Here is a 22,138-nt window from a genome sequence, read left to right on the forward strand (position 1 = left end):
AACTGTCTTACTGTTCCTGTTTGTTGGAATATTAGAGTTACTTATTCTGTTAATGCATCCCATTATTATGTTGTATTAAATTCTCTTTTCAAGTTGTGTTGCTTCCTTTACCATCCATGTTGTAGCTGAAAATAGCCCTTGGACCAGTCCACCCACTCAGTTAAAGTACAAATAAAATAAATAAATAATGACCATAACTGAACATTGCCTAATCTTCCTCACATGTAACTCTGCACACAGCAGTCATAACCTCCAGTTAACTGTACCTAGGAATTCTGGATGAATATCCCTAGATGGCCCAAGGGAACATCACGACTACTCCGTATAAAATGCCAGCTGGTTATCATTAACTGCTAGCAACATGCTGACTCGTCACCGCTTCACTTACAAACTGCTGCACTCCTCTCACTTATAGCAAGACACTGCTGCAGGGTGCCAAGCTATCCCCTTTGCTGACTATACAGCTTCTCTGATAAGACCCACTTCACTAACAGGTAGAGAAAAAGCTTTGTCAAAGGTTGTGACATTCCACCGCAAAACATCAAAAAGCTCAAGAAATTTTAAACCGTCAAGAAAAACCTGATTCATCATCTCACAAATGAGCAGAAATGCTCTTGCATTGACAATGTCCGGAAACCCACCTTAAGGAGGGCAGCACAAGTTTGCATATGCCTTTTCTGAACCGTGAAGCACACTTTGTATTTCTGAACACAGTCCTCATTCTCAGTGCTACATCCTACCCTCTCTGCTTACTGTCAAGCACTGCTACTTTGGTCTGTGTACTAAGGTATTACTTCTAGTGTAATACCAGAGTAATGTAAACATCACGGTTTGTGAACTACAATGGTAACTGCCTCTATGGCAGTAGTCACAGCTGTTATAGATAACTACCCAAGGCTATCTACACAGTTAAAGAACTGACTGGATTTTCATTCATTGTGACATTCAACCCAGAGGAATGTGACCAAATAGTCTTGATGAGGTGATTACTGATAACACTGTCCTTTTACAACAGTCCTCCTTCTGACAGGTACACCTATTACTACAGCTTTACAATTGCCCTGTTGCATACACAAGCACAGGGGGTGTGTAACAATTAATTTACTATGCACAGCTACCACTACTGGCTTCATAACTCACTTATAGCTTTGCTATATCACTCCACAAGCCTGAAGCAAAACCATCTCATTTAAATGTACCAAAAGATGACAGCCTTGAGCTAACACTAAATTGGTCACGCCACACTCCCATAAAAGCTTAACCTGTCTGACAAATTCACCAGAAAACTATGACTGGATCCAGTTAAGGTGCATTTCTCATATCCCTTTCTGCAGTAATCTCAAACTTTGAACACCTTAATTTATAAGCCATCCTTCAACCATTTCTTTTTTTATAAGACCTTAAGTCATTTGGCTCATTTTAAATTTAAGAACAAGTCACAGACAAAATGTGAAAATATAAACCCTTGCCCCCCAAAATATTAACTTGTATTGGATGTTAAAAGCCACTAGTGCCTTGGCTCACTGTCAAAACAACCAAGTTAAATTTTATTGCAAAAGTGTTATTACATGATAATCATTTTAAGCCATTTTAAAAGCTCTGGTTACAGATTCTTCTCCCCTCATTCTCCAAAGCTGGCTGCATAATCCACAAGCACCCAACGACAAAACAGAGGAAATGACATGCAGAATTAATGCATCCTTCATTCTTCAGAACTTGTACATTAGCAAACTTTTAGAACCCATCTCATTCTGCCCTTTCCCATCCTTTAGACAGTCTACTAAGAAAATAGTGGTTATCAAACTGCAAGACTGACACTATGGCAACCTTTCCAGAAATAGGGATGGTTGCAGTTTTGGATTTAGTAAAGTCATTGCTATCTGTATGGTGACAGAGATATATGGCTACAGGTCACGTGTGCTGCAGTAGTTTCTATGGAAATGGAATAAATACATTTTTAGTCAGTCATTCTTGCTTATACAGCAACTTAAATCCATCAAACACTCTCAGTATAAATATCTTTAGCTCAACCTGCCTGCCAGATTTGTGCACATATAAGAATTCTCCTAGCTCGCTCTCTCTTTCAGTTTACCGATTTGTTAACCAGGTAAAGCCACCAAAGTGTCCCTTTTCAGGGGCAACCTAGGAGTACTGTCTGGTTAAGTGACTTGGCAAAATCACACAGCAGGCAAATGGAGGTGGAAGGAACCTAAACCCTATACTTTTTGCTAAAGGAAGCAGTTTATTAACAGCTCTGAATTTTAATAATATCAGCTAACTGCTGGACTCTAGGGCTAACCCTTCAAGATTCCGCCTTCCATCCCATTTTCCATTCTCCTTAAATGACTTCTGGATGGTGAAATCAGATTTACGATACAGGTCTGATTATTCTTTTACTGACATGCCACAGGTGAACTGGCAGTCTTTAAATTGTCCAAAGTTGTACATGCCGTGTGAAAGACAAAGGGATAGACAATGTATGTGCATATGTTTATGTCCTTTGAAGGCCTTGCACCCTGTCCAGAATGAACTTCCATGCCCTAAATAAGCTGCATAGCAGGACAGGCATCAGTTCTCCCATGATCCTGCAATAGATTAAAGCAGCAATCAGTGAATAAATGAATGAAGCTCACTGTAGTTTAGCAACATCCAAAATTTCCTCCAAGCTTTCTAAAAAACAAATAAAAATAAAAGAAGCTGGAAAAAACTGTCTTAATATTTTATGCTTGAGAATGCCATAAATCAAAAAGACAGGTCAAAATTGCCTATTCTCATATCGATCCAAACAGAAAGTACATTTGTGTACACTTACCATAAATGTAGATGTTCTAGTGTATTCACTGTTGCAGTCATCACATTTGGGTTCATCTCTGCCAGGGTAGCCCTCGGCTGGCCCGAATGCCAGAGGCTTAGTATTTCTGAGTCGGTTGCAGTCTTTTCAGAATGGACATCAGGCTGTCAGTAGTATAAAGTAAGGCAGCCGATGACATTACATCAGTTTTTCTTTCCCTGTCAGGAGCCCCCCAAGTTGGAACCAGGTTATGGTGGAAGAACCCCACCAGTAGAAAGTAAATACCAAAATATTCCTTGTAAGTAGAGAGAGAGAGAAAGAAGAGGGGGATGGAGGGAAGGAAACCAGGACTGCAACAGCATCTACATTTATGGTAAGTGTACACAACTGTACTATGTTCTACGTGTTTCACTGTTGCAGTCATCACATTTGGGTTGATGCCCAAAGCTGAGGAAAAGGGTGGAGCCAGTCAAGGAGACTAGGGGCTGGCTAGGATGCCCTGTAAGACTGCAGTGGCAAAGCCTGCCCTGGATTTGGAGAAGATAGGCAGGTGGTAATGCTTGGTGAAAGTGTGAACAGACGTCCAAGGTGGCAGCCTCCTGGATGTCCCTGGTGGGGACTCCTCTGAGGAAAGCTGCAGAGGCGGATGCTGCTCTGGTGGAGAGAGTCCTGACCCCCTTAGGGGGAGGTTTTCCATGTTGCTTGTAACAGAAATGGATGCAGTGTGCTATCCATTTGGAAATTGTTTGTTTGGAGATGGCTTTGACCTATGCCCCTGCAGCAAAGCTAACCAGTAATTGATCAGACTTTCTGAATGATTTAGTCCTGTCTAGATAGAATCTGAGATGTCTGTGCACATCTAGTGTGTGCAGGATTCCTTTCCCCCTTGTTTTGTGGGTTAGGGAAAAAGGTGGGCAAATGAATGGATTGGCTGAGAGCCAAACTGGAAACCACTTTGGGCATGAAGGATGGATTAGTACTGAGGGAAACTCTGTCAGCATGGAAGATGATGAAGGACTCCACAGCCATGAGTGCTTTTAGCTTGGGAGACTCTTCTGGCTGAAGTGATGGCCAGAAGAAAAGCTGTCTTCCAGGAGAGAAATTTTAGCTCTGCTGAAGATGCTGGTTCAAAGGGTGGCAGGGTGAGCTTTTCCAACACAAAGTTCAGGTCCCAAGCTGGGGTGGGTGCTATTCTGGGTGGCCTCAAGTTGCTAGCCCCTCTTAGGAATTGTTTGATCAGAGGGTGTGAGAAAAAGGGGGTGCTCAGTGTGGAAATGAGCAGAGATAGAGGCATGAATTTTAATAGAGGAAAGAGAGACCACTGTGTAGCAGGTCAGCTAGGTAATCCAGTATGAGAGGTAGGGAGGGCTGTGCTGTATTGGCTCCCTTAGCCTGAATCCAGGTGCAGAACCTTTTCCATTTGTCAATATAAGACTTTCTAGTGCTAGGGCATCTGGCCACACGTCTAGAACCAGTTTACTGAGGTTGGCAGATTGATCAGTGATCAGGGAATAAGCAAGGCTGCAGATTGAGGGCCTGCAATTGGGGATGCATGAATTCTTCTTCCCTCTGAGTCAGTAGGGTTGGGGTCTGAGTGAGATGCCATGGTGGCAGTGGGTACCAGTGCTGGCAAGGCCAGTCTGGAGCAATAAGAATTGTCCTTGGTTTTTCCTCCCTTATTTTGAGCAGAACCCTGATGATGAGATGAAGTGGAGGAAATGCATAGACCGATAGATTGACCCAGGGGAAGGATAGGGAATCCATTTTCCAAGCAATGCAATGATGTTCCCTGGTGCAGAACTTGTTGAGCTGATGGTTGGTGTGGGAGGCAAAGAGGTTGACCTTCAGAGTGCCCCATTTCTGAGCTATTAGGGTAAAAGGTCTTTGTCTAGCTGACACTCATGGGTCCAGAAGATTTCTGCTTAAGTGGTCTGCCAGGGAGTTGAGAGAACCTGGCAGGAATTGTGCTAAAAGGTGGAGCTGCATGGCAGAGGCTGTGTGTCAAAGCGTCATAGCCAGCCTGCATAGAGGGTAGGAGTGAGTCCCTCCTTGCTTGTTGATATACCATATCACAGTGGTGTTGTCCGTTTTGATCAGGAGAGCCCCTGGGGAGAGTAGGGGCCTGAAAGCTGTCAATGTGTGCTGGGCAGCTAACATTTCTTTCTAGTTGATGTGCAGATGGATTTACTGTGGGCTCCATTGGTCCTGTACGCACCTGCCGTCCAGGTGTGCACCCCAAGCATAGTCTGATGAGTCTGTGGTGAGGGTCTGGGCAGAGGGGGGTGGTGGTGGTGGTGAGAAAGGTAGTCCCTTGTTGTGGTAGCATGCTGCTGCCCACCAAAGAAAATCTTTCCTTAGGCTAGGTATCATTGGTATAAGAGTTTCCAGGTCTTGAGTGTGTTGACACCAAAGGCTTTTTAGGCACTATTGAAGTTTCCTCATATGCAGTCTGGCATATGGAATGAATAGAATTCAAGATGCCACGAACCCCAGAGCTTGCAGGATTATCCTTGCAGATAACTGGGGTCTGGTGGCTAGTTGAGAGAAGTAGGCTGTCAGGTAAGTTTCCTTTTCTGATGTAAGGAATGCCATCTGGGGATGCTGTGTCTAGGCTTGCTCCCAGGAATATAATCCTTTGGGTGGGTACTAGTTTGGATTTCTTTTCGTTGACAGTGCACCCTAGGGAAGTCAGTAGGGACTTTACAAAGGCCAGGTGCTTGTGCAGCTTTTCCTGACTGTCTGCCTGAATAAGGCAGTCATCCAAGTATGGGTAAATTTGGATATTCCTTTGTCTGCAAAAGACAATGGCGGGAGCCAGACATTTTGTGAAAACTCTGGGAGCAGTAGATAAGCCAAAGGGAAGTGCAGAGAACTGAAAGTGCAAGGATGCTGTCCTGAAACGTAGATATTTCCAGCATGATTCCCTGATAGGAATGTGGAGGTAGGCCTCTTTTAGGTCTAGGGTGGCTAGCCAAGCATGCTTGGAGAGCACGGGTAGCAGTTGCTGGAGGGTGAGCATTTTGAATTTTGGTATCACCAGGAAGGTGTTTACAATGGAGAGATAGAGGATGTGGTGCCAGGTGCCCCCTTTTCTGGGTACCAGGAATAGTCTGGAGTAGAAACCTTGTTCTGCAGGGAAAGGACTTGCTTTTTCGTCTCTGCCCACTGGTTTGGAGGTAGATCTGGGAACCCTTTTGGGGATGGAAGAGTGTGAAAAGAAAATGTGTATCCCTGGGACACTATGTTGAGGACCTAGCGGTTGTTGGTAATGGTAGCCCAGGTGCTTGTGTGAAAGGCGAGTTTTCCCCTTAGGGGTAAGTGTAGGTGGGCAGAGGGAGGGGGGTAGGGGAAGAGAAACATTGTGAGTTCTTACCATGAGGGGGTGGGCTTAGAACTCCCTGGTTTTGAAGTGGGGGAATTCCATGTTTTGATCTCTGCATTCCCTGTGGCTGCTGTCAGAGGGGTTTGCATCTCCGGGGTCTGATCTGAACTGACCTGGTGGGAGCAGGAAAGGACCAGTGCTTGGAGGGGCAATGCCTGCTAAACCTTGGTGGCTGGACCTGTAGGAAATCCTTAACTGTCTGCATAGATTTAGCTTTTTCTTCCATCTTTTTTAAAACCTCCTCTGCCTCAGTGCCAAATAAGTTGTCTTGGTGCAAGGGTGCATCCAATAATTTAGATTTAACATGGTCTGGCAAGGGCTGTTCCTTAAGCCATGCATGTCTTCTAAGGATAGAACCGGTGACTGCTGCCCTTCAAAAAGCTTCTAGGGCATCAAAACCACAGCGTAAGATATACTTAGTCACTCGACTTGCAGAATGCATTAACTCTTGTAACTCTCTAGATTCTGCACAAGCAGGAAAGGAAGACACTTTCTGGTTGAGGAGTTCCATGGTATGTTGCTGAAATTTTAGCATATGGAACTGGCAATTTAGTGCTCTGATAGCAACAGTAGCAGAGGTGCACACTTTTACCCGATCTGTCTAGTGCTCAGTAATCCCTATCTGAGGGGGTGTGGTTCTTAGAAGAGGTTGCTTTAATTCCTTTAGGCCCTTGAGAAATTACCGCAGGGTGAACAGTAGGGTTTTTGAAAATAAATTTGTGTGAGTCAGGGACTCTAATACCTGCCAGGTTTTCTGAGTGCAGGAGGGAGGGTGACAGGAGTCAAACTGGATTCCAGGAAAACATCATCTACAACATCCAGGACTGGGGTTATGGCCAGGGGTCTGTGCTGTGGAAGATCCAAGAATTCTCTGAGTCTCTTTTTAGACAGAGGGTAGTCCTGACATTCCCATTGGAAATGCTCCCTTAAGGTATGAAGGGTTTCCCCAAAGGAAAAGTCCTTGGGTGGAGGAGTCTGAAGGAATGGATTCCTCTGCATCAGAATCCTCATAAGCAGAGAGGGGTTGCATGTCTTCATATTCAGATGCATCAGAGTCATCAGACTCCTGTTAAGACAAAACTACTGGGGAAAGATCTCTTTTCCTTTTGGAAGGGGTAGCTTTAGCTTCCCCTGATGAGCATGATAAGGTCTTCCGCCATTTTAAGCATTTGAGACTGAGGCAAGGAAGCAGGTGCCCGAGATTGGGTCGTCGGTTTCTTGGGTGTGGTTCATACTCTGGGCCTTAAAAACTCGGTAGTCTTCGAAAGAACGGTAGACGCGAAAGAAGTCGTCGGTTTGTGCTGAGAATCGGTAGTGCGAAGTACTTCCTCAGAAGTCGGTGCCTGCTCAGCGGCTCCGAACCCATCCAAGGGAGAGACAACAGCAGGATCCTTAGTCGAAGAAAAGTTTAGCGGCATACTGGACTCCGAAAGGGCATCGGTAGCGCCCAGCGAATCCACAGAAGCGGGCATCAGGGGCTGTGAAAGTGCCTCACTAAGGACCAGAGAACTGACGACTAGTTTAACGGAAGCGTCGTCGGTAAGTCTGGACCTGTGCAGTCCGTCTCTGTCCTTATCCTTACGTTTTTTCGGAAGATCTGCTGTCAGATGGCTTACCGAAGACATATCGGAATTTGAGGACTGTAAGGGAAAATATCTAGCTACAATAAGGGCCAGACAATGTATAGTTCTGGAGTGAAAGCACAAAAGCGACAACAAGGACGTTGTGGTCTGGGCCTATGCAAGTGAGGCAGAAAGAATGAAAGTCTCTGTGTGGTATTTGCTTTCCACAGGCAAGACAATTGTTAACTTTTTCTGACATCGGTTAGAGTAAGAAAAAAGGATCCCCAACGGGGTACTTAGCTTTTAGAAGAATTCAGCTTCAATTTGGAAGCTGAAACTCGGGTAGCGGCAGACCGGCACTCGTGCAAACTGCTTCTGCTTCGGGCTCTTCAGCAAGAAAGACTGATGTAATGACATCAGCTGCCTTACTTTACACTACTGATGACCCGACATCAGTCCTGAAACGACCACAACCGATGCAGAAATACTAAGCCTCTGGTATTCGGGTTGGCCATGGGCTACCCTGGCAGGGATAACCCAAATGTGATGACTGCAATAGTGAAACACGAAGAACATCTGTAGATACTCCACCAAAGGCTGCCTACCCAACAAAGATTCCAAAGGAAAGAAAAAACAAGTACTGGCCACCACGCTGAACAGTTTTCAAAGCTTTTATTTAAAGTACAATTAAAAACACATGAATGAGCGCTTTCGGGACCAAGCCCTTCTTCAGATACAAAACTCAAATGAAACTGCAGTTTTTATATAGCTCTTCAGTTAACATTCAGTATCACACCCTCCTTTTCTTTAGTGCAGGTATTGAAGGTATAACCCCATTTAAACCTGGGGTTTTGTATGCTGCTAGCTCAATAATCCATTTAGTTTCATTCAACTCTGTTTCATTTATCAAATCACCTCCCCTTTTGTTGATATTTACACATTGTATAACCATAAACTTAAATTTATGATTTTCATACTTAGAAATGTGCTGGAAAAGTGCATTATGTTCATGTTTTAATCTTACAGGGGACAAACGTTTCAAAATTCTGTTTTTCAGCATACAGTTAGTTTTTCCTACATTGAATGAGCTACAGTCCTGACAGACAGCCAAGTAAACATTCTTTGTTCTACAATCTGCATACAAATCAAAATAATATTGTTTTCCTGATACAGGGTGTACATAGGATTCTGCCTCCACAATGTACTCGCATGCTTTACAATTTCTGCACTTTCGTGTACCTGCACGTTGTGTAAAATTATTCCTACTTTTCTCTGTCTTCCCTTCATGACATAAATCCTTCAGATTTTTATTTCTTCTAAAGCCAAAAAACGTTTTTTGTCCCACTACCTTGGCTATTTTTTCATCTGTCAGCAAAACATTCCAATTCTGTTTTATTATATCACATATTCCCCCTATGTTATTACTATATGTTAACATTAGCCTCGCATTGTCCATCTGTGAGACTCTAGACTGAACAGGTGTCCCATCCTGTTGTCTATGGGAGAACCAAGGACTAGACCTATTACTTCTGTATTGTTTACTCTTAGTAATAACATTAACTCTACTTTCATTGTATCCCCTTTGACAGAGGTTACTCTCTAACTTGTCTATTTCTTGTTCAAATTGTGTACCCTGCGTACATAAACGTGAAATTCTATCAACCTGCCCTCTTATTATACCACTGAACGTATACCTTGGATGCATGCTATTCTTCTAACAGTTTTTTCTGAATAAGGTTGTGTCCAAACCTCCATTCTCAACCCTCAGCAATTTTACATCCAAAAAGTCCAAGGCTCTACTGGAATCTGGCATGGTGAATCTAAGGAAAGTGGTTGTAGATTCCAAATAGTCAACAAATTTTTGTAAATCCACGACCGCCCCATAACAAAAAAAAGTCATCCACAAAATGCACAAAAAAAATTAACTTGTCCTTCCATGGATGTTGTCCTCCATATACAACTGTGTTCTCCCAGTAACCCAACACTAAATTTGTATAAGTATTAGCACAGGAGGTGCCCATAGCCACCCCCTGCATCTTGACACATAAATATGTTATTTTTCTAACACAATTTTAAGCAGCTCGCTTATCAGCCTAATGTTATCAAGCTCAAACTTGGCTACTTGTGATAGTATGTGTTCTATGGCTGACATGCCATGCCATAGGTATTGCTAATGACAGTAAATAAATTCTTTACATCTAGTGTAACCATAATATAGTTCTGTCCTTCATTCAGTATAATACACTCAAGCAACAATGTTAAGAAATGTCCTGTATCCCTTAATATATTGGGAAATTTATCTTAAACTTTTTTCAATGTACATTCTATCCAAACATATACATTCTCTGTGACCCAACACCTGCCTGAGACGATAGGGGTCTCAGTGGGGGGGGTCAACCAGATCTTTATGCATCTTGGGTAGTGCCTTAAATATACGCACCATTGGATGTTCTATCCATAAAAATGTATGCAAGTCCTCTGACATTAGCCCCAATTGTTTTAATTCTGTAAACCTTTGCTTAACCTTCTCAGCTGTATAATTAACCATCATACAGGCTATACAAATAAAAGTACGTTCATCCTGTAGCAGTTCTAAGACTTTTCTCTGACAGAAACTCTTACTCATTAGTACTACAGCTTCCCCCTTATCCGCTGGTTTTATCACAATATCTGCATTGTTTTTCAATGAATTCAATGCTTGCCTCTGTGAAATGGACAGATTAAAAAACTTACTATTGCCCTTATCTTCTGGGTAACACACTACATCTGATTCACACAGTCTCAAAAAGTGTTAATAGTAAAGTTAATAGGTGGAGTAAAAGAGCTGGGCTGCCTCAACTCCTTGTTTTGTGGCAGGTTTGAATTACCATATACATTTTAAGTGACACATTCCTACCATATAACATCAAGTCCAGAATAACCTGAGAATATACAGTTCCTGTAGTCGGTACAAATGTTAAGCCTTTGTTAAGAACATATTGTTCATCTGCAGACAAAGAATAGTCAGATATATTATATACAGTACAGTTAGTATCCCCAGTCACGTCGATATTCGCTGCTTCTTTGCCTCTCTGATTCATATGGCTCTGTCTCCACTTGCCCTTCTTCACTAGTACAGGCAGTGACGGAAAAGAACCCTTTCCCATCTCAAAAATGTTCGGCCATGCTCCTAGCCGTGCCAACTCATTTTCCATGCTGGAAGTCAAAGGTTGTCCTCCCATGGTGTCAGCAGTTGACTCCTGCCCTGGTTGATTAATCAGTTTGGAGGTTGCCATGTTGGTCTCCTCCCCACAAGCAGGGTCATCCATCCGCCTTCATGTCATCTCTACTGGTGCTGCAGTTGGACACTGAATGGTGGATCTGACCTGTGTACTGCTCAACTCCTCCCTAATAGTCATGGAAACAATGTACATGAGAATGAGGGTGCCTGCCCTGGTGGGTAGGTGTTTTCAGTTTTGATGGAGAAGTAAATGCTTCAGCCTGAACTGGTTTCTTTTTAGGCCACATAAAAATGTTGCCCTATTTAAAATCATGATAGTCTCTCATCAGTTTCTTAGTTTTTGTTTGCTGCAATTTCATGTCTAAGGTAGATCCAAAACAATACAACTCGTCCAGTTTATTCATGCAAAAATCACCAACATATTCCAGTTCTAAATCTTTTTGTAAATTCTCAATTTCTTTCACCAAAATACTCTCTTGTGGAGCATGAAAGTCTAGCAATAAATGCATATATGAGAAACTAGTCTCTAAATTTAAACGCTGCCAGTTGGCTAAAAGTAGTACTCACCCTGTGAAGGCATGCACAGTACATGAAGGCCTCTGGGAACTATGCCAAACTGCAAACAGGCCTCCCAAATGATGTCTTTGCCACTGTAGAGGCTTTAGTTTCATTAAGTTATTATGCAAGATATTTACTAAGTTCGTAAAAGTCACTCATTCTTTTATCAAGCAACCATATAACCTAAACTTGGCAGTGTGCAAGGCAGTTCGGTAAGCAGGTTATGTGGCAGAAGTTACCCTGGGAAAGGAAAGCTCACCTGCTATTATAGTATGATCTTCACTCTACCTCCCACTGGTCTCTAGAATGTGCAACTGCTTTAAATCTAGTTAAACAATTTGTGGAGTTTTCTTTCTATATTGACAGGTCACATCAAGAATCATTTTCCATCTACAAAAGTGGGTTTGCTTTCAATCATTTAAAGGGTAATACAAAGTGACATACTTACATGTTTTTACAGTAAACCTACCATCAAATTCAAACATGCCCCCCCCAGTAATAAAAATTAAAAACGTGTGCATACAAGCACACAGTGATATATCCAGAATTTTTAGAACAATACATCAACTTCAGAACACATCACCTCCCTCCAGATTTATATATATATATATATATATATATATATATATATATATATATATATATATATATTTTTTTTTTTTACACAAAATAAACTGTACCCATGGTACAAACTTTATGACACCCAGGCACATACACATAACCTTGGGTCTAAAAACAGTAAGGGTTATAGTATGAGACAGAGTGTAAATTACAAGAAAGGCATTCTCTTACTTCCCACAGACTTCAGGAATACCAGTAATCTATTTCCAGCTGCAGCTCAAAAATTGTACTTAATGAGGCTGTGTGCAACTGCTATAGAATTAAGTATCACTTTGGTAGTTCACTTGACCAGTCCAATAAAGTCCCAACATAACATTTAAGTTACAAGACAATGATTGGCTACTAATTACATTGCATAACTCTACTTAGATATGATAAATACAAGTGTCAAATCTGCTTCTCTGAAAGGGCCTGAGAAGAGCTCACAGTTCAGTTTCTAGTAACTCTGACCATTTAATAGAAAAGTGCTCCGTTTTATCACGGTTACTTTTACAACAGCCTAGCAAACACTGTCTGGAGAAAGACAATCCTCAAACTACCAACACATACAGATAACGAAATACAAGAATCCTTTTCCATGCTACTTACTGGTCCAATGAAACCCAGCAACCCCGTTCGGGTAAACGGCTGATCTATGATTACTGCACCACTGGCGGTTACTGGAACAGTCTGGGGAAAAAATGATGTGTTAGTTTACCACCAAATACATTTCAAGTTTTATAGACAAAGGAAATGCACAAATTGCAAAACAAAAAAATAATTAAAGGTGGTTCTGTTAAAAATATCAATCCAACTACACACAAGCTTAATTTGGCCTGAATTCTTTTTCCACACACAAACAACAGCAGCAGCAACATCATCCCTAAGATTAGGTAGTGTTCCAGGCAGATGACTCTGCTAGCAGGGGAGTAGGAGCACACCCATCATAGGGGGAGCAGGCCACAGAATGCCATGATCCGTAGGCTGATATGGTTGCCATACTAGGACCCAAGAGAGGGTGATAGGCTCAACAAGCCATTACCTGCTGGTAGCCTTCATAGCAGGTTTAAGGAAGTGTACACATGAAAGGAGGTGTAAGCCTCTGCAGTGATTCAAAGCACAGGATAGTACTCACCCTGTGAAGGCATGCACAGTACACAAAGGCCTATTTTGTCTCTATTCCCCACCCCTGGGTAGGTGGAAGGATCCTTCTACCTACCCAGGGGTGGGGAACAGAGACAAAAAAATACCCTCAGAGCTGGGATGCTGAGGCTGGCATAACCAACCCTCATGGCCACCTGAATGATGGCAACTGCAAACAGATCTCATTTCCATGGTTCTGGAAGGACCTCTCAACATGAATAAATGGGTTCAAGTCTAGTTGAGAAGGACTGATGGCCAGCAGTCATTGGGACAAAAGAACCTAAAACAAGAAAGTAAACAAAAAAAAGAGAATTGCTTCAAATGGTAGAGCCAAAATTGCATATTCTCATCATATCAAGCAACCATGAAAGAGGTAGTAGGCTCAATGCCCACATACTCTACACCTTTAGACTTCTGCAGTGACATGAGCATTAAGTACTGTCTTCTTTAGCTTGTATAGTTAGGAAGGTGTTCTAATCTCATAGCAGTCAAGTTGTGTGTGTGGGTGTGGTCAGAAGAGCATGACTTCATGACCTGCTGCCCTCACTCAAGCAGTATCATACCTCTCAACCTGCAAAAATCAAAAATCTGGACAAAGCCCATGAAAAATAGGTACAAATCTGTACGCTGATTAACATCTAACTTGCATGCATAATTATGTAACCCCATCCACTCCAATGGAATTGTGGGATACCAACTTTTGAACGCAAACTGAAGAACAGACAACCAAAACATGGCACCAGAGTCCCCCTGCAGCCATTCCAATGTCCCGTTACCTGGCTATTTCGCCCCATTTACCATAAACACTAATGTATGCGTACTGCTTTACTTCTACAATGATTTGGATTTTATTTTTACATTTTAGAGCACAACAATGCAGAAACACTAAAAGACATCATCTGGTAAACAAAGCAATACTGTCTCAATGAAAATAGGCTTGACATTAAAACTTCTTTGCCCTTGAAACTCACATTCATTGAAACAGCATTGAACCCATACCACATCCAAAGAAAATGCATATGGCCAGTGGTGGATAAAGATTACCTTTCGGGCCCAACCCAGTCGGCATGTCCCATGTATATTTACATTCATAAAGGGAGACGGCAATAACAAAAAGTAGCCTTTGAAATTCTAAATGAGGATAAAACACAGCTTGTGCGTAACTAGAACAGATGGTAATGTAAAGCTGTTTGGAGTCAGTACATTAAAAAACAGCATTCTAAATTCAAGAACTGCATAACAGAATAAGCATTTTTAAAGACATTAATGTGCATAGTGCCTCAAGAAAAGATTTCACACTAAGCCTGGTGAGTCCTACTTCCACTAAGAGCTCCAGCTCTCTAAAACATGCCAAGCATTTTCCCATGATGGCTGAAAGCCTTTTATAGACAGTCCTTTCCACTACAGCAAAGGTTTCTTCCTCAGCTGAAGGAAACAGGTTACAGGACATGCTGGATACTGTCAAGGAATATACACTAGTGAAAGCACTAACTGCAAAATCAGCAGGCTGAAAGTGTGCCAAATAGCTCATGGAATGGGACCCCTACAAATACCAAGCTGTCCTTAAACAGTAATTGCAAGCAGTTTGACATATAGTCAGTATCACTCCTAGGAGAAAAGACTGCTTCCCTATCCTTAAAACTGGACATCAGGACACAGCAGATGCAAGGAAAAATCCAGCTCAGGCATGGCATGGTATTCCTGATGTCATTTGTTCCCCAAAATCAGTTTTCTATGATTTCAGAAATGTCAATGAATGCAAAAAAACAAGGAACAAAATATCTGAAGTAAAATAAAGATATATTTCACTGAATAGCAAAACAGTAAACGAGTAAAATAAATAGTAAGTGATCAACTAATTATACACCAGGGAATGGTTTCCAGACTTACTCCCTGCAGGTCAATGGACCTTTCTTCCCTTCTTTTGTTTTCACTAGTTCTGCACTTGTCAGCAACCAAGTCCACACACACACACCTTTACCTCTGTCGTTGCTTGCAAACTCTCCTGCCATTAATCACATACCAAACTCCTTACCTCTGTCGTTGCTCACAAACTCTCCTGCCATTAATCACATACCAAACTCCTTACCTCTGTCGTTGCTCGCAAACTCTCCTGCCATTAATCACACACCAAACTCCTTACCTCTGTCATTGCTCGTAAACTCTCCTGCCATTAATCCCTGGCCTGCTCGCAAACTCTGCTGCCCTGTGTAGTTCCCGGTTCTCCATGCTTCCGCTGTTCTCCATTCCTTCAGCTTCCTGGCCACCAGCCTTGCCTCGCAAACTCTGCTGCCCTGAGTAGTGTGTAGTTCCTGGTTCTCCATTCCTTCAGCTTCCTGGCTCCTCTGCTGTTCTCCATTCCTTCAGCCTCCTATTCCCGCCTGGCTTGCAATCTCCATTCCCACCCGCCCGTTTCAGCTTCCTGGCCGCCAGCCAGAAATGATGTGAGCTCCTTGAGCTCAATTCCGACTGGCTGGTAAGCCTGACGGAGCTGACGTCATTGCGCACGTGATGATGTCAGCTCAGACAGGGCGAAAATTTTAAAAATGGCAAAAATAATCTGAACTGAAGGGGTGCCACTCGGGAATCGTGGCACCCCTTCATTTGGACCCCAAAACTCAGTAAAAACTGAGTAATTCGGAACGGTTGGGAGGTCTGAGCAGCATTCAGAAGATACTTTTAGGGGATGGGGGCTTGGCATAATGGTTAAGGTGTTTACCTCCACAGACACAAAGTAAAGGGTTTGTTTCTCACCTTTGCGAAGCATGGCTAGGTATAAAAAGGCCCCCTGGGATCATTAGCCTAGTAATTACCTATGACCCTATTAACCTATTAAATATACCCACCTCACTGACAAGGCATACTGACTCACTCACATATTAACGGCAAGCTCGGTACAAATTCAGCAAAGGACACACTTGATCAAAGACAAAACAGGCTGTATTTATCTGATTAAAAAAAACATCATGACAAAGTCTCTTTCTAGGTGGGCATCCCCACTTCAATTAACTGCTTACAGGGACAGAGCGTTAGAAAAAGGAAAACACTTTAGCAATAATGCACAACCAGATGTGGGTAATGCTGGATTTACCCACAGTTGTTGTGGTTTGATCACAAGAACAAAACCCAACATAGTGTGACATCCTTACCTTGCAGTGATGCACTTTCCTATACTGCCAGGGACCACAGAACCCGAAATCACAATCTCTTTGGCAGTGAGGAAGTCTCTGTCTGTCTTCTACACAGGCAGGCAGTGAGGAAGAATCTCAGTCTGTCTTTTACACTGAGAGGCAATGAGGAAGAGTCTTACTCGGTCTTCAATCAATTTTACTATCAGGCTTAGAATTAGATGGGACTGAGGAAAGCCATAGAGGAGTCTCCAATGTCATGACAGATGAAATGCATTTACCACCAACTCCTTCTAGCCATGTTGAACTCACCAAAATAACAGCAAAAAACACATTATACGTTATGCTAGACCAGACAGGAATTTCCAAACCTTCGGTTCAGGAGAGGAATGGAGATTTGTTTTAGGAGGTCTGCAGCATATTCATTTCTCTTGATTGGGAACGAAATCTGGACAGATGAGATATATTGAGGGGATTCAAGCTCCAAGATGACAGGAGGAGCACTATCTAAAATTTAAGACTCCTCAATAGCCCACTGATGCATCATCTCCTTGGCACAGCCCTGCTTGTTTACATCTGACACCATGAAACCATGCACTAGCAAAATGACTTAAGCGTGGCAGGTCTTGGTTATCAATTACCTTTCCAGGGCTTATGGGCCCAAAAACACAGCCCACAACTTCAGATGGAGAAACACCAAATCTGCACGGCAACACCTTCCATAAACCATGAAGGAGCCACAGTGGGCTGACTAAGACAGTACCAAAGAACCATCACATTACTACAAAATGGCAACTCCCAGCAACATGGACCTCATGGAACCCCATCAAATACTACAACCAAGACCACCACCAAGATCTGAGCCTAGTCCTTCATCTCTGCCCTAAATCAGGCTGTCAAGGACAATACCTCCAAGCTCTCTCCACTGGCAGGCACAATTAAACCTTCAGAGTTTCCAGTTCTATCCTGATAAAGGCAAACCCACAGGTTTACAGATAGTTACAAGGCGTGCAGTCCAAGAGACCATTAAGGAGCCTAACCGAAATTCTCAATTGCCCCAAAGCCCTGTCTACTTAAGTGAACTTCTCAAGGTCACAAAGTACGCAAATAAGGGTGGAAAGATTCAAAACATGTATTCTTGGCACCAGAAAAAGCTCATTAACAAGACTGAGCTTTAGTCATCTGTGCTGCCACACTATATATGGGACGTAACAGAAGTTCTCCCATTCTAACACCTTAATGGCTGACTACCACAGCAGCACTCAAGCAGGAGACCCTACAGGGTCTTCCACATAAAAAAAGTCATCCAGTCAGTTGAGAGAGTAAGTGTAAATTTTTTCCAGCAAGTCCTCTGCCATCAGAGCTATCCTCCTAATAAACAGAGGGGGCATACAGACTATGCCAAATGAGAGGACGTCATGCTGAAATGCCATCAAGAACACCTCAACCACCCTGGAAACTGGAACAGAGACAGGAAACAGCAGCCTACCCAGAGGACCATCATAAGTAAACTACCAAAAATGATACATTTCAAGACATCAGTATTGCCTTACAACATCATACTAATGCTCTGCATCAGTAGACACATGTCCTTAAAAGAATAATCTGGAGCATATGATGTGCTCACTGCACATGTTGAGTTCCAGGATAGGAAGGAAGACTCCCCTTTGGGACCACAGAACATCACAAATAAAGAGTTTGTCACCTTACAATGAAGAGAGACTTTTTATACCCTAAGCCCCTGAAAACAGAATGAGGGTCTGTTGCAAAAAGCACTGTAAAACAAATCTCCCTGAGTGGAATTCTCTCTTCATGAGCAAAAAGTTCTTAGAAGAGTCCTTCTGTGGCTACTATTAAGAACACAGACAATTACTGTAATGGCTCCACAAGCCCAAGCAAACTCAGAAGCCACATCCCATTGATGGTTCTACAGGGAAATCCAAGCTGCAACTGGTACACAAGTCAAGCACCAGGGTGAACAAGAGAACACAGCTCAGGAAGGCTGAGCTGACAAATGCTTTGGCTCTTTCCCGACTACACAACAGAATGACTTCTTCCTCCTAGAAATGAAAGATGGCCTAGAAAAAGCAGAAATCAGGCATCACAATGACCTTCTCACAGCAGTTAACGCCCATTTCATTTTTCTGGAGCACCTTCAACAGATCCTGGGATGCATTCAACTCAACTGGCTGTACAGACCATGAAAAGGTCTTAAGCAACTTTTCACTGGCCTCATGATCAAAAATGCTGCCTGAACCACTGGTTAGGAATGGAACCTGAACACGGACGTATTGATGATCCAAAACACCTTGCACACCCTATTTAAAACTTTAGACTCCTCAAAGGCATAAAGGTGAAAGGTACTGTCATTGGGACGTATAGAGAAACAAAGACCACAGTAGTTTGCCTTAGAATGCAGAGTCAGCATATCACTCCATCAAGCTGGAGTCTTATGAAAGCACCTGTCCACTTGGGAGAAAACTGTGGATGGTTCAAGGCTGCAGAAAACATCATTTAGCTTCAGTCTCCATGACTGGAATGACCCAGAACACCTTACACAGATATTTCTTCAGTCTCTTCTGGGTTGAAAACAAAGTGCCATAGGCCAGTCCACAGAAAACACTAGCCTGAATGAGTTGAAGGTCAAAAACAGACTCTGTGTCCTTATCCATGTATGAGATCAGTGTTTCAGTTGCCGTCATATAGGGCGACACAGAGCAGAGTGCAACTAGGCAGCACTTGTTAAGGGAGTCAGTGGACCATGCTCCAAAAGTACAGGCCAAATGTGTGCACTGGGCACCTGACCATGGGAGAGGTGGTGCTGACACTTCAGGATGCAACCCCCCCCCCCCCAAGGCTGTCACTGTTGCACTCCTTGAAAGCCTCTCTTTATAAGCCAGTGATAAATAGCAGCTTAACAACTTCCTACTCAAGAAAGAGCTGACAATAAATCAAGGAGCAGAAGGCAGCCTCTGTGGGGACCTGCATGCAGAAGGTTGTGACAAATGTCTGCCCCGTCTTTTCCCTTCTCTTTATACTCAACACAAAGCTACACTCATACAAAGAACAATCATATTAATCCTAGTAATGAGGTCTCAAATGCTACAATCCTGAGCAATGTGAAAAAAGCCTCAAGATTCTATCATTCACAGCTTCAAGTGGCTGTGCAGAAACGGTCACTTATAGTAGTGCTTTTACTGTGCTCTTTATGACAGGCAAGAGTCGGCATCAGTGGAACTTCTGGCTTGTGATCCAGAGGTCAAAGGACACTTGGGAGATTTCATATTCTTAAGCATCAAATGCATGAACTTTTCAACAACAAATATCAGGATTATGAACCAAACTAAGTGGCATGCAAAGAACTTGGTAAAGCAGGGGCTACATATGCAACTACCCTGTTTGCTGGCACTCATGCAGCAGAAACAGGATGAAAAATTAAACAGCCAAGCTAGGGATTGCAGAAGAAAAAAATTGCAACAAACTCCTAAAGCAAGTTTAAGAAAATGACCATGTCTGGTAAGATGACCCTGGCTTAACCATGGCTACTTCTGTAGTTACTACACCTGTGGCACACTGAGCTGCCACTTATAAGGCATTATATGTCTCATTTTAGGTCCCTACCTACACCCTTAACCACCCAAACCAGTTTGGAGTTGAACACCACTAACGGGGAGCACAGCATAAAATGGCAACTTATGCTCATTACACAGTCATGTTCCTGAGCTTGTGACCATAAGACATCTAAAGTAGCATGTAAGCAGTAATCACCCTCGAGTCTCAAAGGAGGACCCTGACCATCGCAAAACTCCACACTCAACCCTTGCAGGAGGGGAACTGAAATCAGAAGTTCATTCCTCCCTTCTCCCTGCCAGTTCCCCAAAACCCAATCTGAGTGTCACTCTCAGATCAGTGACCAGTCAGACATCCTCTGCCTTCCCGTCAGTGATGGATGCATTTTCTCACACCGCAATTTTTAAAAAAATGTTTACAACACTCCTAGCAGCACTCCAGTTGCCAGCAACACAAGCAATGAGCACATTTCTACAACAATGAATACACTTAAAACATATTTTTACAGATTTATAAACAGCAACATATGGAAAATGCACAAGGAACTTGTACTGCACATCATCTGCATTTATGAAGAAACAAGTTCTTTAACTTTGTCATATCGCAAAACTTTACAAACATTTGGATGAATCTCTAACTCAAAAAAAAAAATTTGCAGATTAACAGTAAGAGTGTGTGTGTGTGTGTGTGTGTGTGTGTGTGTGTGTGTGTGTGTGTGTGTATATTTAACAACCAGTTATAACAAAGTAAACAACCCGTTTTCAAGGAGGCCAGGAGGGTTGATTAATGGCCTGTGCACTGTCACAAAATATGCAGGTGGAGATGTCTGGATTGGAAAACACAAAAACTAGATGGTCTGGTTAACTTTTTTGCTCAAAGTCACAATGTATACAAGTGGAGAAGTCAGGATGGGAAGGTACAGTAACAAGAAACAGCTTATCTGCAGAACACATCTGGCATCTTGTGATTCAAGCACTTCTAGTCAAGAATATTGTTGTAAATACAAACCTCAAAAACTGTTTTGGTCATTCCAGGAAGGCCAAAGTAAGATGTTCCTGTTGCATTGGAGTGCACACAGATTTCACCAACTTCATCTGTTTTGCATAGATATGGGGTACCTTCCATTCTCACTACACAGACCAAATCTGCGGCAATAAAAAAAGGGGAGTGTGGAAAGAGGTGGCAGAAAAAAAACTGCATCAGTTAACTAACTCAAACAAGTAATTCAGTTTGCAACAAACACCAAGGAATATAAAAGGCAAAGTAATAAATTACTGTAATATTTATCAATGTTTTCTAAATAGCACTAAAGCAATTATGAGCGGTCGATCCTGAAAAAATCTGGTGGGTTGTAGGTGGAGAGAGAATGCACAGAAAGCCATTGTTTTTCTCTTAGACGTGAAACCATTGGCCACCAGAAGCCTGCATATCTTTAAACACCTGTCTCGATAGAAAGCCTTCCAGACTTCTTGGTAATATAGATGTAAAAAGAAGCACTGCTCCTATACTCCAGAAACACAAACACCATTCCATACAACAAGCGACGGTCAAAGAAACAGGATAACCATAAGCTCTACTTTTTTTTCTTATATAAGCTCCTGCCCCCCTCCCCAAACTTAAGGCATGAGGCAAGAGAGATCCAAGTAGGATGTTCTTTTTACATTAACCACTCAAGCCCCTTGGCTCAGATACCTCTTTTCAGGGAGTGACTAAAAAATTTGAAGTTGCTTACCATTATCAGTCAATCTTCAAGCCAGTGGGTCTTCTGTAGTGGTTAACAGTTAGAATCTCCTTTCGAAGACAGCTCATAGTGATTAATTTTCAGTCTCAATCTGCTGCATCCCTATAAACACAGACGCACATGCACACACCATCACTGCATCATGACAGAAGGATAAATCCTGGACCCATGCAACACAATTATGGCCCTCCTCTTTTCCAAAAGAACACAGGCAAGGCATATTTTTGAGGAGAGAGAGAGAGAGACACAGAGACACACACACACACACGGATAAAAACTCAAGAGATATTACGAAAGGATACAAACTGAAAACTGCACTTTTTATACTGAAGCAGAAGGAGTGGACATCCAGCAATAAAGGAGTGGCAGGAAAATAAACAGATACTCTATTAATCCTTTCAAACAACTGATAATGGCAAATACTGAAGATCTGTTTTATCTCA

The 22,138-nt window shown here is 42.5% G+C and overlaps 1 protein-coding gene across 1 annotated transcript in view; it reads right to left on the reverse strand.

Moving 5' to 3' along the window:
- Positions 1-22,138, reverse strand: part of LOC122793692 (disco-interacting protein 2 homolog A-like) — a 2,141,448-nt gene that overhangs the window by 515,811 nt on the left and 1,603,499 nt on the right. Inside the window, exons 18-19 of the mRNA XM_044061912.1 lie at positions 20,963-21,099; positions 12,723-12,803 (exon numbers count right to left, since the gene is read on the reverse strand). Of these exons, the coding sequence (XP_043917847.1) occupies positions 12,723-12,803; positions 20,963-21,099 (218 nt within the window). The remainder of the gene's footprint in view (positions 1-12,722; positions 12,804-20,962; positions 21,100-22,138) is intronic.

The sequence above is a fragment of the Protopterus annectens genome, chromosome 2.part0 (genome assembly GCF_019279795.1).
Source record: "Protopterus annectens isolate FY-2018-M chromosome 2.part0, PAN1.0, whole genome shotgun sequence".
Taxonomy (NCBI): Eukaryota; Metazoa; Chordata; order Ceratodontiformes; family Protopteridae; genus Protopterus; species Protopterus annectens.